This window comes from Notamacropus eugenii, chromosome 1, assembly GCF_028372415.1.
Source record: "Notamacropus eugenii isolate mMacEug1 chromosome 1, mMacEug1.pri_v2, whole genome shotgun sequence".
Classification (NCBI taxonomy): Eukaryota; Metazoa; Chordata; class Mammalia; order Diprotodontia; family Macropodidae; genus Notamacropus; species Notamacropus eugenii.
The window spans coordinates 293,550,833-293,565,011 of NC_092872.1; the positions used below are offsets into that span (position 1 = coordinate 293,550,833).

At 39.0% G+C, this 14,179-nt stretch overlaps 1 protein-coding gene across 8 annotated transcripts in view; it reads right to left on the reverse strand.

Moving 5' to 3' along the window:
- RBM25 (RNA binding motif protein 25) overlaps positions 1-13,781 on the reverse strand; it is a 45,097-nt gene extending 31,316 nt beyond the window's left edge. For 2 of the 8 annotated variants that reach the window (XM_072629201.1, XM_072629198.1), the window contains exons 1-3: positions 13,436-13,712; positions 12,145-12,314; positions 2,401-2,521 (exon numbers count right to left, since the gene is read on the reverse strand). In XM_072629201.1, coding sequence (XP_072485302.1) covers positions 2,401-2,521; positions 12,145-12,147 — 124 coding nt within the window. In that variant the 5' untranslated portion in view covers positions 12,148-12,314; positions 13,436-13,712. Of the gene's footprint in view, positions 1-2,400; positions 2,522-12,144; positions 12,315-13,435 lie in introns of all 8 variants that reach the window. The other 6 variants (XM_072629199.1, XM_072629195.1, XM_072629200.1 and 3 more) reach the window with 4 other exon arrangements.
- Positions 13,782-14,179: the final 398 nt, after the last annotated feature.

A 14,179-nucleotide genomic window follows, 5' to 3' on the forward strand; every position in this document is an offset into this window, starting at 1 on the left:
TTTATATCCTGAGATCTTAAACATTATTCTTTCTTTCACATGTAAGCATTATACTTAAACAGTCATAAAATAATACAAAATGACAGTACACAGAAGGAAAAATTCATTTCCTCTTTTTTATAATCTCCTAAAAATATTGTGTGTATCTCCCCTCCATCCTGACCTACCTACCTGTTTCACTTGAAATAGGAAATGTCTCAATACTTTAACTAAGTATTTTACACCTTCTGTATATAATTGTTATAATAGATTATTACAATAATTGGCAGTGTAATCATACTGACTGTACATGTCAATCAGGTACTACAGTTCTAAGTTGCACTAATTTAGTATATTAGTTTTCTACCCTTTAAACTATTAACGATAGATATAGCAAGCAGTTAAGGATGACTATATACAGACCACTCAAGCAAAATTTGTTTTCCAAAGGAAATACGTTGGAATTGGACGTGTAACAGAATTACCACTACCTAACTGAAATGAGAATGACTTCACTTTCTAAATGGAAGAGGATGATTGGACATCTGGTTTGGGGGTCTGCTGACCCATAGTATAAGAAAATAAACAAAGCTAAACTTTTTTTCTTGAAAGAGAAACATGCCCTACTCACCTTCTATTTCCCTTTTTAATTTGGTATTGTGTTCATCAGAAAAATACATTACACTTAATATTTCTCCTCAGTATCTCAAAGGGATTTAAAATTTCTCATTTGTCTTAACAAAAACACTGTAAGATATAGAATGAGTATTTACCTAGACCAGGGATATTTAAATACTAACTCCCCAAGGGTCTTCTTTCTGTGATTCTGAACAATTAGGCTGGAAATTAAATCTAGAAAGCCCTCACTTCTCAGTATGTACGCATCCTTACAAAAGGATCCAGAAGATTAAGAACACCTCAAGCACATCAAGGCTTTATTTAAGAACATTATGATTAGGTCTATCATTAAACCATCCATTAAGGTTAGGTTAGAGAGAACAATTTTAATTACTAATTGGGAGGTCACTGAACAGTTTACTGTCTCAAAAATCCTCCTTACCCTAACTTTCCTCTTTCCCTTTAGATGCTCAAACACTCCTTCCTTACCATATAGCCTTGAGATTTTCCATTCCCAAACTACTGATGAGGTGGAATGGTTGCTGTTGACTGAAATTTAGGTTACAAAAAAAGACAACAAATAAGACATGCTTCCTCTAGTCATATGAGGTTGGGAAAACTGCTGCTTAATTTCCCACTTTTGCCCTCAAGAATGAGGAACTAAAACTAAATACATATGTGTGATTGAATATAACACTATTAATTCCATGTTTAATGTGAACTTCTGACACAGAATATCCCCTCCATATTTTACTAGACTAATACATTTATTTCCCTAGGAACAGAAAGCATATATAAGAAGATTGGCCTAGAAGGAACTGATAATAAGCTAAGAAGATTATCTTCCAGGAGTAGTTTATATTCAGAAGATTGGAGAACTAAAGGTTGTTAGAGCTTAGCATACTGGTTATCTAGTGGACCACATTAGTGTGTGTGTGAGGGTCACAACACTATTCAGTTGCACATATGTAAATGAGCTGACTTCCTTCCAGAGTCTGGTTTTCAAGAGACTAAACCAGATTCTAACACAGGGTAGCCACATAGATACAACAGAGTTCAAATAGTCAGTTAAGGTCACAGGAACTAAGATATCTTCTGTTTCAGCCCCCCAGGGACTGTTCATAGATCAGGCTTAACCTGTGTGGCTTTCTAAGAGGAAATGCATAACAGTTGAATCTGAGATTTCCAGAACTTCTGCTGTCAAATCGTGTTGTACCTGCTCTGTGAATACAGGCATCAATCTACAATATCGGTTTCTAAACAACAGTTAGAGTCATCAGTGAAAGAGACATTGATGTGGAAGCTGTAAAATTTCAACTTAAGAAATTAGGACATGATTTAAAACCTCTTTAAAAGGTAGAGATACTACAGTCATTACAAGGAAATCAGAATAACTCCAGATTTCAGAATGATGTGGACCTAGGTTCCATGTTTTTGTTTTTGAATTCTCCAATAAACACCTAAATATTAACTTTATGCAATTTAGTAGAGAAATCCCTACTGTCTTAAAAAAAGTCTTAATTATCAACTACTTTCACCTTACTACCAGAGTCTGGAGTAGTTAACTAAAACATGACACAATGCGTCTTATCTTCTCAGATGTTATGATAAAGTCATGTCCTAGAGGAGGTTAAAAAATCGACAGACATCTTTAGATGAACTCTAACAGTCTGGATTAAGATAAATACCACGAAGCCATCAAAACCAGCACATTCAAATCAGAAATTTATTTACGACATTCCAGAAAGTATTGGTTCCTAACAGCTACGAAGGTATTCCTTCCACAATAACAAACCGGCTTACCTGGAGGCACAGGTGGAGGAAATCCAGGAAACTGTGGGGGCGGGATACCTGGTGGGAGAGCTGGGATTCCCATAGGAGGTCGATTCAAGTGAGGAGGGAAAGACATTCTTACTGGAGAAATCTTTTAAAAAAATAAAAATAAAAATCTCAGAATACTTGTAACTATTTTTCCTCACAATCTGCTAACATTTCATATTCCAAATTTACCTTGAATATGTCAGCAAATGATGTTTTCTGCCTATTCATTTGTAAATGAGTAATCCTTAAATTTTAATACTTTTCTAAAACATTAGTGTATGGCCTAAGCTTAGGATCAACTACTTTGAAAAGTCCTTTAGAAAAAATGTTTTTTAAAGTAAAAAGCTATGTCTAATTTGGGAAACCAGAGAAAAGGTAAAAACTTTATATCTTCTTCTATGCAACATGACTAAGGTGAAAATGTATTTAATAGGAATGTGTGTGTAGAACTTATATAAAATTGTATGCCGTCTCAGGGAGGGAGTGGGGAGGTAACGGGAAGGAGGCGGAGGGAGGAGAAAGAAATCTAAGATATATGGAAGTGATTGCAGAACACTGAAAACAAATAAAATAATAATAAAAAAATATACATACCTTAAAAAAAAAACTTTATATCTGATTCAAATCAAAAGAGCATAATGGCCTTCAGAGTTGCTTTTAAGCAGTTGGTCATTCAGTCACTGATAGACCTTATAAATGGTGTAAAGCAAGGGTGATAAAGAGAGCACTGGATTTGAGAGTCAAGAAGATCTAAGTTTGAACCTAGTCTGAGACACTTACTAGCCATGTGACCCTGGAGAAGTCATACAACTTTGCTCAGTCTCAGTTTCCTCATCTGTAAAACTGTGATAAAAACAGCACCTACCACCTCCCAAGGTTGTTGTGTGGATCAGATGAGACAATAATTGTAAAGAACTTAGCCCAACGCCTGACACATAGTAAGTGCTATATAAAATGTAAGTTATAACTTCTCTCAGCCTCAGTTTCCTTGACTATAAAAGAGATAATCATAGCACCTATCACAAGATTATGAGGATTAAATAAGATAATACAAGTCAAGAACTGTGGAAACCTTAATGGGCTATATAAGTACTACTCATAATTTATAGGTCAAAATTTTTTACCTATCAAGTAGTTATTCCTGTCTCTATTTAAAATTAACAAGGGAGGATTCCTGCTCAGGTGTGGGTTCAATTGGATAGTATCTCTAACATTCTAGGTACGTCTAGGTCACTAACACTGCTTCAGATATTATATCAATAAGTCTGCTACTTACTACCAGTGTGACCTTGGACAGGTCCTTAAGTTCACTGGACTTCAGGTTCCTCAGCTATAATAAGAGAGTGGTGAACTAAATGCCCTGCAGGATCTCTTCTGGCTCTAAAACTGATCCTATGAATCATTTCAACAGCTCTAAGCTTTCATGTATCAGTTTTCTTAAAAGCAGAGCACATATGCACTTTTAATAAAGTGAGCATAAGCACAGAAAGTATATTTTAAAGTACAAAGACAAAAGTTCCTATTTTTTTATTTCACTCTCTACCCCCAGAAGCCATAACTACTGGGAAAGCATTAAAAAACAAGGTTGAGGAGTTACAGGAGGAAGGCTCTGCAGCCTAATACATGAAACTGATTGCAAAAAGTACATAATGGTTCCCGCTAAAATTAGTTTTTTGACTATCAGGAGGACCATAGGTTAGTCAGGGGTGGGGAACCTGCATCCTCAAGGCCACATGTGGCCCTCTAGGTCGTCAAGTAGGGTCCTTTGACTAAATCCAAACTTCACAGAACAAATACCCTTAATAAATTAGATTTGTTCTTTAAAACTTGGACCTAGTCAAAGGGCTGCACCCAAGGACCTAGAAAGCCACATGTGGCCTCAAGACTGCAGGCTCCCCCACCCCTGGGATAGGTATTTATGAAAATCTTCCCACCAAAAGTATGTGGGCATTTGCAGCTGTGATAAAATTTAAGAAAAGGAGAAATCAAAAAAACTATTTCTTTTTCACTTGCAACTATCATTTTTCCTCAAACTCTGCGCATTCATATTTTTTACTCTAATTTATTTCGTAAGTTTGGAAAACTGCAGTTATTCCACCAGAAAAATTTACTTTTAACATTTGAATTTTGGTGTATACTTCTGGACGCACTATCTCTATAGGCAAAGCACACACCTAAACTATTTCTTCTTGGATACCCCTGCTGTGGGTACCTTATATTTAAAAATGGAAAGGCTATAAAATGAATCATTTTGCTCTTCCTAACAATATTTAAACAACTCCTGGCATTATTAGTATTTTCTCAACTCCTACTCAGGAGAAAAAAATTTAGTCATCTTTTAATTTAGTGCGAAATATATGAATAGGATTTATCAGACCTTTCTAAAAATTAAAAGTAATAAATTACTTGAGATTTTTTTCCGTCAACATTCAACACAAATTACACTAAAACATAAGATTTTCTTTTTCTTGGTGTTTAGACTATAATTCAGGTTAGGATTGTTTTATATGTACATCTTATTCTTATTTAAGCAAGTAGTTTCTTTCTGAAAACCAATACCTCCATTCCTTTATTCATTTTTTCCCCATGAAATATTCTGCTTTTAACCTACATTTTTTTTTGGAAAGGAGGTCCATAAAAACAACAATTCTGGGAGCTGCAGAAAAAATTATTCCCGTATCCCAACCCAAATCTGAAACTTCAGAGATATTTCACTTCACAGGAAGCAGAGTTTCTAAGATAACACCCATCAAAAATCCTCTTCTAAGAGAACTAGAAGATTCCCCCAGTTTGAACTTTCTCCTTACAAGACAGAGTAAGAAAATGAAACAAATGGATACCTTGGTTCATATGGCATTTTTATGAAAATGTATTTTTATTTCAAGGCAAGAACCAGAAGTCATACATTTGTGAAAACCATTAATCTCAAAATATTTCAACATCTTAAAATTAGGGAGTCAATCACCTAATTATTTCAACAATATTTTATACTTTGGGCTCTGACAAAAGCAAATTTGAAGTCCTGAAAAAGACTAATATATTATCACACAAAACACATTCATATACATGAACTGAAATAAAAAAGTTACTAGTATAGTGAGAGTAATTTCTGAATTTAAACTTTCTTTTTGGTAAAGTATTAATACTAAATTTGGTATTAATTAGCTCCCACAAAAGAATGTCATAATAGTCTCAGCCTTAGGATTTCACCCACCAAAGTGAAAGGTAATTTATTCCAAGTCAGTCCCTTCAACAACTCAACAAATAAACATTTACCGAACGTAAGGCTGAGTTGGACTGAGTGTAGGCAAACATAAGGAAAGTTCCTGTCCCCAAAAGAACTTGGCATAAAACTTTTACTAAAGTTTGCTAAGCACTTTACATTTTATCTTATTTGATCCTCACAAAAACCCATAAAGCAGCTTCTATTTTACAGGTGAGGAAACTGCGGCAGACAGCGATTAAGTGACTTGTCCAGAGTCACACAGTTATTAAGTGTCTGAGACTGCATTTGAACTTGGATCTTCCTGACTCCCACTGCACCACCTCACTGGCCTTACTTGAATCAAATGAACCGTTAGCTGTGTTACCTCCTAGCTACTTAAGTATTCTCCTAGGCTTGTGCTAATAATATATCTACGAAATAAACTGCAGGCTGAAAAATAAACAAAAAATAATATTCCATCCTAATGATAACTGGGATAAGGCTTAAAAAGTAGCATTTAGCACCCAGCATTCAGTAAAACAATCTTTAACCAGAGATTTTCTAAATACTCCCCCAAACATTTTACCTAGCAGGATATTAGCATAATGAAGATTTTAAATAAGCTTCCTTCTAAGAAACTGCTCAGGAGATAAGAGTAAAATTTTTCTGAAAAATAAACTAATACCACCTTTGTTTCGATACATACTAAATCTTGCCCAGTTTTGTAATGTTAAAAGCTTTAAATTAGTTATCTAAAGAAGTATATATATTAGAAAAAACTACACAAAGAACAGATTAAAGATGGCAACATTTAGAGCTCCTTGTACTGTCTCTTTCTTCCTTGAAAAAAAGGAAAGCATTGTCCATTGGAATGATGATTTCTTGTATTTCACAGGCCATACAAGTAAACTGAGAAAGCAAACTGGGGGAGGCATTACAGGAAGCCAAGGCTATGGATACAATATTGGTGGAGCTGTGATCTGGATCCAGCCATTCAGTAAAATAATTTGAAATTACGCAAAAAATTAACTATAATATCCAAACCCTCTAACCTGAGCTCATTATCAGCACAGTGCCTGGCACATAGTAGGTGCTTAATAAATGTTTGCTGAGTAACTCAGAGAGCCTGCTACTAGGCATATATCCCAAGCAGCACAGAAGTGGACACAGTAGATGTACATCATTTATGAAAAAATTGAATAAACTGTGGCACATGAATGTAATGGAATATTAGTGCAACATAAGAAACTATGAATACAGGCAATTCAGAGAAACATGAACCAGATGAACTAATGAAGTAAGCAGGAAGGTAAACAAGACAGATATATAGACATAGATATATTTTTACTATGACAATGAAAATGGAAATACCATAAAAAAAAGCTTGATTTCATTTTTTATGGTATTTCCATTTTCAACGTTTGATTTCTCTGCTCGAGGACTGCTGTGTCAAATTCAAATAAAAAGGGATCCTGAAGGGTAGAACAAGAACTTAGAAAACCACAAATGGACATCATCTTGGCTGTACTGTATTTTTGTAAATTTTGTTAAACACTTCCCATTTTAATTTAAATTTAAACATTTTAATCTGGATCCTACATATTTGGAAATTTTGTGAGATGCTTGCACTCCAGCTCCCAGTATGACACCTCTGCTTTAGAGAACCTGGGTTCAAATCTCACCTTTGATGATTACTACTTAAATAACCTTTGGTAAACCTTACCTCTCTGGGTCTCAGTTTCCTTATCTGTAAAATGAAGTAATGGACTAGATTCAGGTCTTTGAGAGCCCTTCCACATCTAGATCTATTACCATGATCCTGTTATCTCATCAATTTTAGAATGGCTAAGCAAATTATTATACAAGAATGTAATAAACTATTACCATATGGTAAGAAATAATGAATATGAACAAGAACTAATGCAAAATGATATAAGCAGAATCAAGAAGACAGCATCTACAATGACTGCAACGTTATCATGGTATTCTCATTCCTGAATCCCTTTTCCTCCAGGCTTTCAGATGCCATTTTATGCCTTGTGAATTTTCATTTCTGAGCTTCCCCCATCATTCGCCTTCTCTCCTCATACTCAGCTAACAATGCAAATGATTTCTATCTCAAATGGATTCTCACTGCCACACAGCAATCATTTTACTCTGGATCTTCTATCCCGATTTCCAACTATTTTAAAACTACTTTGCAGTATGCTGCAAAGGAAACAGGCTCAAGAGTTATAGGACTTGGGTTTGACTACCATCCCTACCACTAACTACCCAAGTCATCTTGAATCCATCATTCAAACTCCCTGGGCCTTGGTTTATTCATAAGTAAAATGAGGGGTTTGGAAAAGATGGCCTCTGAGGTCTCTTTCAACTCTTTATCTATGATCCTATGAACTAAAATGAGAGGGTTAGAAACTGTTGGTCTGGAAATGTAATGGAATTATTGTTGGACCCTAAGAAATAATGAAGATGAAAACTTCAGGGAGGGGGAAGGCTTACGTTAACTAAAATAAAAGGAACCAAGAAATAATAATTTAAAGGGAGAAGAAAAAAAGCTGAAAACTGTAATTATAATGAACAAACTTGGTTCCGGAAAAAAGTTTAAAAAGCACCTCCTTCGCTTTATTAAAAAAGTGAGGGATTAGGGCTATGGAATGCTGCATATACTATTCAGTACCCATTATTCAGTAACTGGTTTTTATAAAACCACTTTTATTTCCCTCTCTTTTATAAAATCTGTTTCAAGGGATGGTTTGTTGGGTAAGGGAAAGATAGTGATGGTATATTCAGAAAAAAATGAAAGGTAAAAATAATTCCTTTTAAAAAACACCCAGATATAATAAATGCTTAGCACATACTTATCGGAGCAGTAATAATAGTAGCAGTAGTGGTAGTGGTAGTGGTAGTGGTAGTTACTTCATGAAGGCTTGCTTGTTTCTTTTCTTCCTTTCCTTAAAAAAAACCAAGGTCATTCAATTTCTCTATACCTATGCCACACCTCAAAACCTCAGGACCTTCACCTATTCTTTCCTGCTTTATTTAACCTAGTTACTAGAGGAGAGGCAATCCTCATCTGGACCAACCACCTCTCTTCAAATATCCTTGAAACCACCCCCTAATGGGCCAGCCTTCTAAGAAAGCAATCTACTCTTACTGTCCTCCCATAGAGAAGTCATCTATTCCACATCCTTCATTTTATAGATGAGTAAACTGAACCTGAAGTGGTTAAATGACTTGCCAGAGTTCACACAGGTATCAAGCAGCAGAGCCAGGATTTGAATTCAGGTCCTATGACTCCAAATCTAGCACTCCTCCTATATCAGACTCAACTCCTGTCTTCCCACTCACACTTGTGAACTCCTTACAATCAGGTTTCCCATCCTACTCATGGAAACTGCTCTCTCCATGGTTACCAATGATCTCTTAACTGCTAAATCTGATCCTCTATGAACAGAGAGTTCTCAAAGGAAGAAATTCAAAGAATGTTAACCACAATATCAAACAACAACAGTACAAATCACTAATAAAAAAGTAAATTATAACAATTCTGAGATGCCACCTCTCACCATCAGATTGGCAAAAAGGACAAAAAAGGAAAACGATAGCTGCTGGAGTAGCTGCATGGAAATAGGCACACTAAGGCAGTGAAGTGCTCCAATCATTCTGGAAAGCAATTTGGAAATATGCCCCAAAGTCACAAAACAGTGCATCTGACCCAATTATGCAAACTCTGACCCAGCAGCACGGTAGGCCTATAATCCAAAGAGATCAAGAAAAAGGAAAAAAGGATTCGTATGTAAAAATATATATATTTATAGCAACTGTCTTTGTAATGGCAAAGAACCAGAAACTAAAAAGATGTCCATCACTTGGGAAATCGAATAACAAGTTGTGATGTGTCAGCGTAATGGAATATTGCACCATATGAACTGACAAAAGGGGCAGCTTCAGAGAAACCTGGGAAGACCTGTACTAACTGATGCCAACTAAACCGAGCAGAGTAAAAAGGACAATTTATACAGCAATGATACAAGGCATAAAAACTCAAGGGTAATGTTGCCCACCTTCTAACAGAGGTGTGTAATAAGATATATTTTTTGGACAAAGTCAATGTAGAGATTTGTTTTGCTTGATGATGCAGATATGTTGTAAGGGATTTTTTTCAATTTGGGGAAAGAAATGGCTGGGGAATAGGTTACCCCTCCCCCACCAAAAAAATGAAAAAAAGGTCACTGAAGCATTTTTTTAAATGTATAGAATACATAAGAAAATTCAGAAGGAAACACAGACAAGCAAGATAGCTTTGAAAGTTACCTGCTGAAGTGTATAAAAAGGTTCATTTTATTTAATGTTTCTTAAGTTCAAAATAAAAATTAAAAAAATTAAAAAACCTGATCCTCATCCTCTTGAATCTTGCTGAAGTTTCTAATGCTGCTGACCATTCTGTCCTATCCTAGATATTCACTCTACCTTTGGCTGTCTATCCAGTTACTGCTTTTCTGCCTCCTTTCCAAGTCCATCATCTAATTCTCACTTCCCAATATGGCTCTCTTCTCTCCTTTGGTAGTCTTGAAAGTTCCTCTGATTTCTAAGAATGATTCCTAAGTCCTCTCCTAAATGCCAGATCTACATTACCAACTACCTCCTAGACATCTTCACTTAAATGTCTCAAGAATATCTCTAGCTCAACATGTTCAAAACAGAATTTGTCATCTTTCTCTCTAAAACTGTTCTTCTTTGAACTTCCCTATTTCTGCCAAAGGTGTTATCAATCCTCCTGGTCATATGAGTTCATGACCTCAGAATAATTCTTGACTCTTCCCTCTCTCTCACTTTCCATATTCCACCAGCAAGAAGGGATGATTTTGTCTCTACAACATTAGTGTTTTCCCTGGTATCTCTATTTATCCTACTTGAGGCCCTCACCACCTTTCTCCTGGACTGTAACAACAGCCTCTTACTTGGTCTGTTTCTAGTCTCTACTCTCTAATCCATCTCCCAACGAATTTGCCAAAACAATCTTTCTAAATCAAAGACCTAACCATGTCACTTCATTGTTCAAAACACTCACTGTCCAAATCATTTGCTCTTTGCACCTAGGGGTAAAATTCAAACTCCTTAGCCTGGCATTTAAAACCTTCATTACCTCAGTCCAATCTGTCTTCCCAGACAATTCATATTTCTCCTTTGTGCACTCTATGTTCCAACCAAATTGGAAGACTAGCTGTTTATTCCCCAAATTTAACATATTATCCATTATATTTGTGTAAATCATTCCTCATTCCTGGATTACACTGTCCTCATCTCCACATCTCAAAATCCATACTACTGAGTTTAAGTGAATGACCTCTCAGATCATTTTCCATGCCTATGAGATTAGTGAAATGTATAACCTTCCTTCCAAGACTCAGTTGAGGTCCCATTTCCTACACAAACATCCCTACCCCTCTTCTCTCCTCAAATTACCTTGTGTCTACTTATCTGTTAACATGATGAATCTGCTCTTCATATCTCCCAAGCAGAATATAAACTCTTTTGCACTACCTTTACTGGGTCAACTTCATTGACTCCCTGTTGCTTCTGGGATCCTCTAGCATTTAAAGCTCATCCCACCTGAGCCAGTTTCTGGTCTTCTTCCACATTACTCCCCTCCAAACACACTGCTGGCCAATTTCCTATACTTCACAAGACACCTCCACTTTCCCAAGTTTGCACTAGCTGGAATGTACTCCATTCTCAACACCACTCCCCCCAATTCCTAGCTCTCTTCAAGACCCACCTTCTACATGAAATGTCTAGGTTGTTCTCATCCTCTCATCCCCCTCCTTCACACACTCTCCCCGTTTTCTTCCTCCCTAACTTACATTATATGAATTTTGCATATATTCTTTATTGTTATATTATTAACATTATTATATTTCCAGTCACACATGTCTTTTCTAAAAAGTTCATTGACAGCAAGCACCACTCCATTTTTGCCTCTCAATCCCCACAAATTAGCATAAGTTCCTTACACTTAGCTGGCATATCAAAGCTTATGCACTGAGGACAGGGGAATACTCCATTTCTGCCTTTGTGTTTCCAAAATCAAGCAAGTGACTACATGCTAAGTGAATACTAACTAAATTGGAAAAAAAAAATTAGCCTTTTCCATCTTTTACTCCCTCCCCCATGTCCAAAAAGCAACATTAACAAGGACACACACAAAAAAGTTCAGCAATAAGTTCCAAACGTGGAAATAAAGGATGTTAAATTTGTTTTTAAAATGTCTATTTAGACTACCAATTGAATTGTCAAGAATACAGTGAAATTATGTTCTTTCTTGGAGATACTTAAGGAACGGAATGGTAGAAGATGGGTCTAGATGACCTACTGAATTCTCTCGGGGAGCTTAGATTATCTTGCAATATGACCTTTTAAAAACTCAAAATGTCAAGATAATGTTTAAAAAACCTTCATTGATTATTTTTCTGTTGAAAGAAGAGTCCCCTCCCACATTAACAACTACTTGATATTACCATGTTTTATTCATATTACTTCATCCTACTGTGGCAGTCAGGTCCAGGAGCTGGTGTAGTGGAAAGAGGAGACAGAGTCAGCAGATCTAGCCTCTAGTCTCAGCTCTGCCACTAACTAGCTGCATGATGTTGGGCAAGGCACTTGCCTCTCTGGGCCTCTGTTTCCTCATCTGTAAAATGAAGAGGTTGGACTAGATGATGTCTAAGCTCCCTTCCAAGTCTAAAATCCTAAGATTCTAAGAAAACAAGCCCAGGAGAGAAGCACTTTTTGGCTTTTTTTTTTTGTCCACCTCACACTTTGCCCAAAATCTCTCCATTATAAATTTACATTACAACCACTTCAGAACCAGTCTTCTTATAGTTGTATGCATGTTATCTCCCCCATCAGACTGTAAGTTGCCAAAGATCAGGGGCTGTCTTTTGCCTTTCTCTGTACCCCCAGGGCTTAGCACAGTGCCTGGCACATGGTAGGCACTTAATATCGACTGACACCTTTATGTATACGCATACTTATTTGCCTTAAGTATTTAAAGATGTCACACTAGACTCCAGACCAAAGAAAGGGAAGGAGAAGAGAGGAGATATGGAGGGAGAGGAAACGAAAAAAAGGGGTTTTTTGGGGGGGGCGAGGGAGGTCAAACCTCAGGACATTTTGGAGAATGGCAGGTGCCCAGAATGAATGGCAGGCAGAGTGCAGTTTAAAGGGCAGAACTCTGCCAATTCAAAATCAACCCTGAGGGCTCACACACGGCCCTGCTGAGTAACACTAGGCGTCCACGGGGGAGCGAGGAGGGGGAGGCGGGCCGGGAGTGGGGGTCTGGAAGGAGGAGAGGGCAGGATGGGGGTGGGGCTCAGGTCCGTGGCTGAGCAAGGCAGGCCGTTGGGAGCTGCGGGCACACACTCTGCAAGGGCGTGGGGGGGGCAAGCGGAGGGGCTGGGGTGGGACGGGCGGGGGGTGGGGTGCCTGCCCACCCACCTCCTCGTGGCAGGGCAGCCGGGCCCCGGAGCGGCGGGGCCGGGCAGCGCCAGGCCAGAGGGGCTGCAAAGCCCTGCCGGGAAGCTTGGGGTCTCCACGGGGGCTGCCTGGCCCGAGCCGGAGCCGCTGGCTTAAGGCGGTAGAGGCGGAGACGTCCTCAAGCCTGGTCCCCGTCTACCTCTCCTGTCCCCGGGCCCTTTCCGACACTCGCCGCCGCCCGCCTTCCTGCCTCCCTTCCCGGGCCGGGCCCAGCCCGCCTCTCCCCGCTCTGCTCCCCTCCCCTTCCCTTCCGTGCGCTCCGCGAAGCCCACTCACCCGCCGCTGAGAAAATGGTACCGTCTTTGCGGCCTCTAGGGCTCCGGATTACGAGTGGCCGCAGCCGGTCCCGGAGTTTCTGCGCGCCGTTCGCCCGTGTGATTGATACCGAGGCGCCTGCCTGCTCGCATAGGCCGCAGAGCCAGCCGCGCTGCGCGGGGTGCTCTCGGACGTCCTCCGCTAGGCCGGCGTGCACTGCGGCCCGAAAGAATTGGAGGCGGGAACCATAGAGAGAGCGCCTTCAAGAGTCGCCTCCGTTGAGCGACGCCTCACACGCAGGAGGCGGATAATCATAGAGAAGGCTGGGAAGGCTAGAAAGGCCCGGATCGAGGGGGCGGTAACTTCCGTCGCTCGCCGCCATCTTTGCTTGGGGCCGATTGACGTTTGCGACGCCTTGACGCCATCTTGAGGTCAAGGTGGCCGAAGGGATGAGTTGCCTGCCGAAGGAGCCTCCTACTACGCATGACATTAGGTCGTCGAGCATTTGGACGAAGCCCGGACTCTCTTTTCGTAAACAGGGACTCTCTACGCAGGAGGGGTTGCTGATAGCCCCCGAGGTTGGACTCCAAGAAGCCAGCGATCCCAACCGGAAGTTGGAATTTTGGCAACTTTCAGATGTTTCTTCTACAAGAATTGCCCCAGATTGTGGTTGGTGAAAAAAAGGAAGAAAAGGAAAAACCAGGAGAGAGGACTTTAGTACCATCTGGGGATCAAAGCTGCAAGGGATTTTGGAGGCCCTGGTCA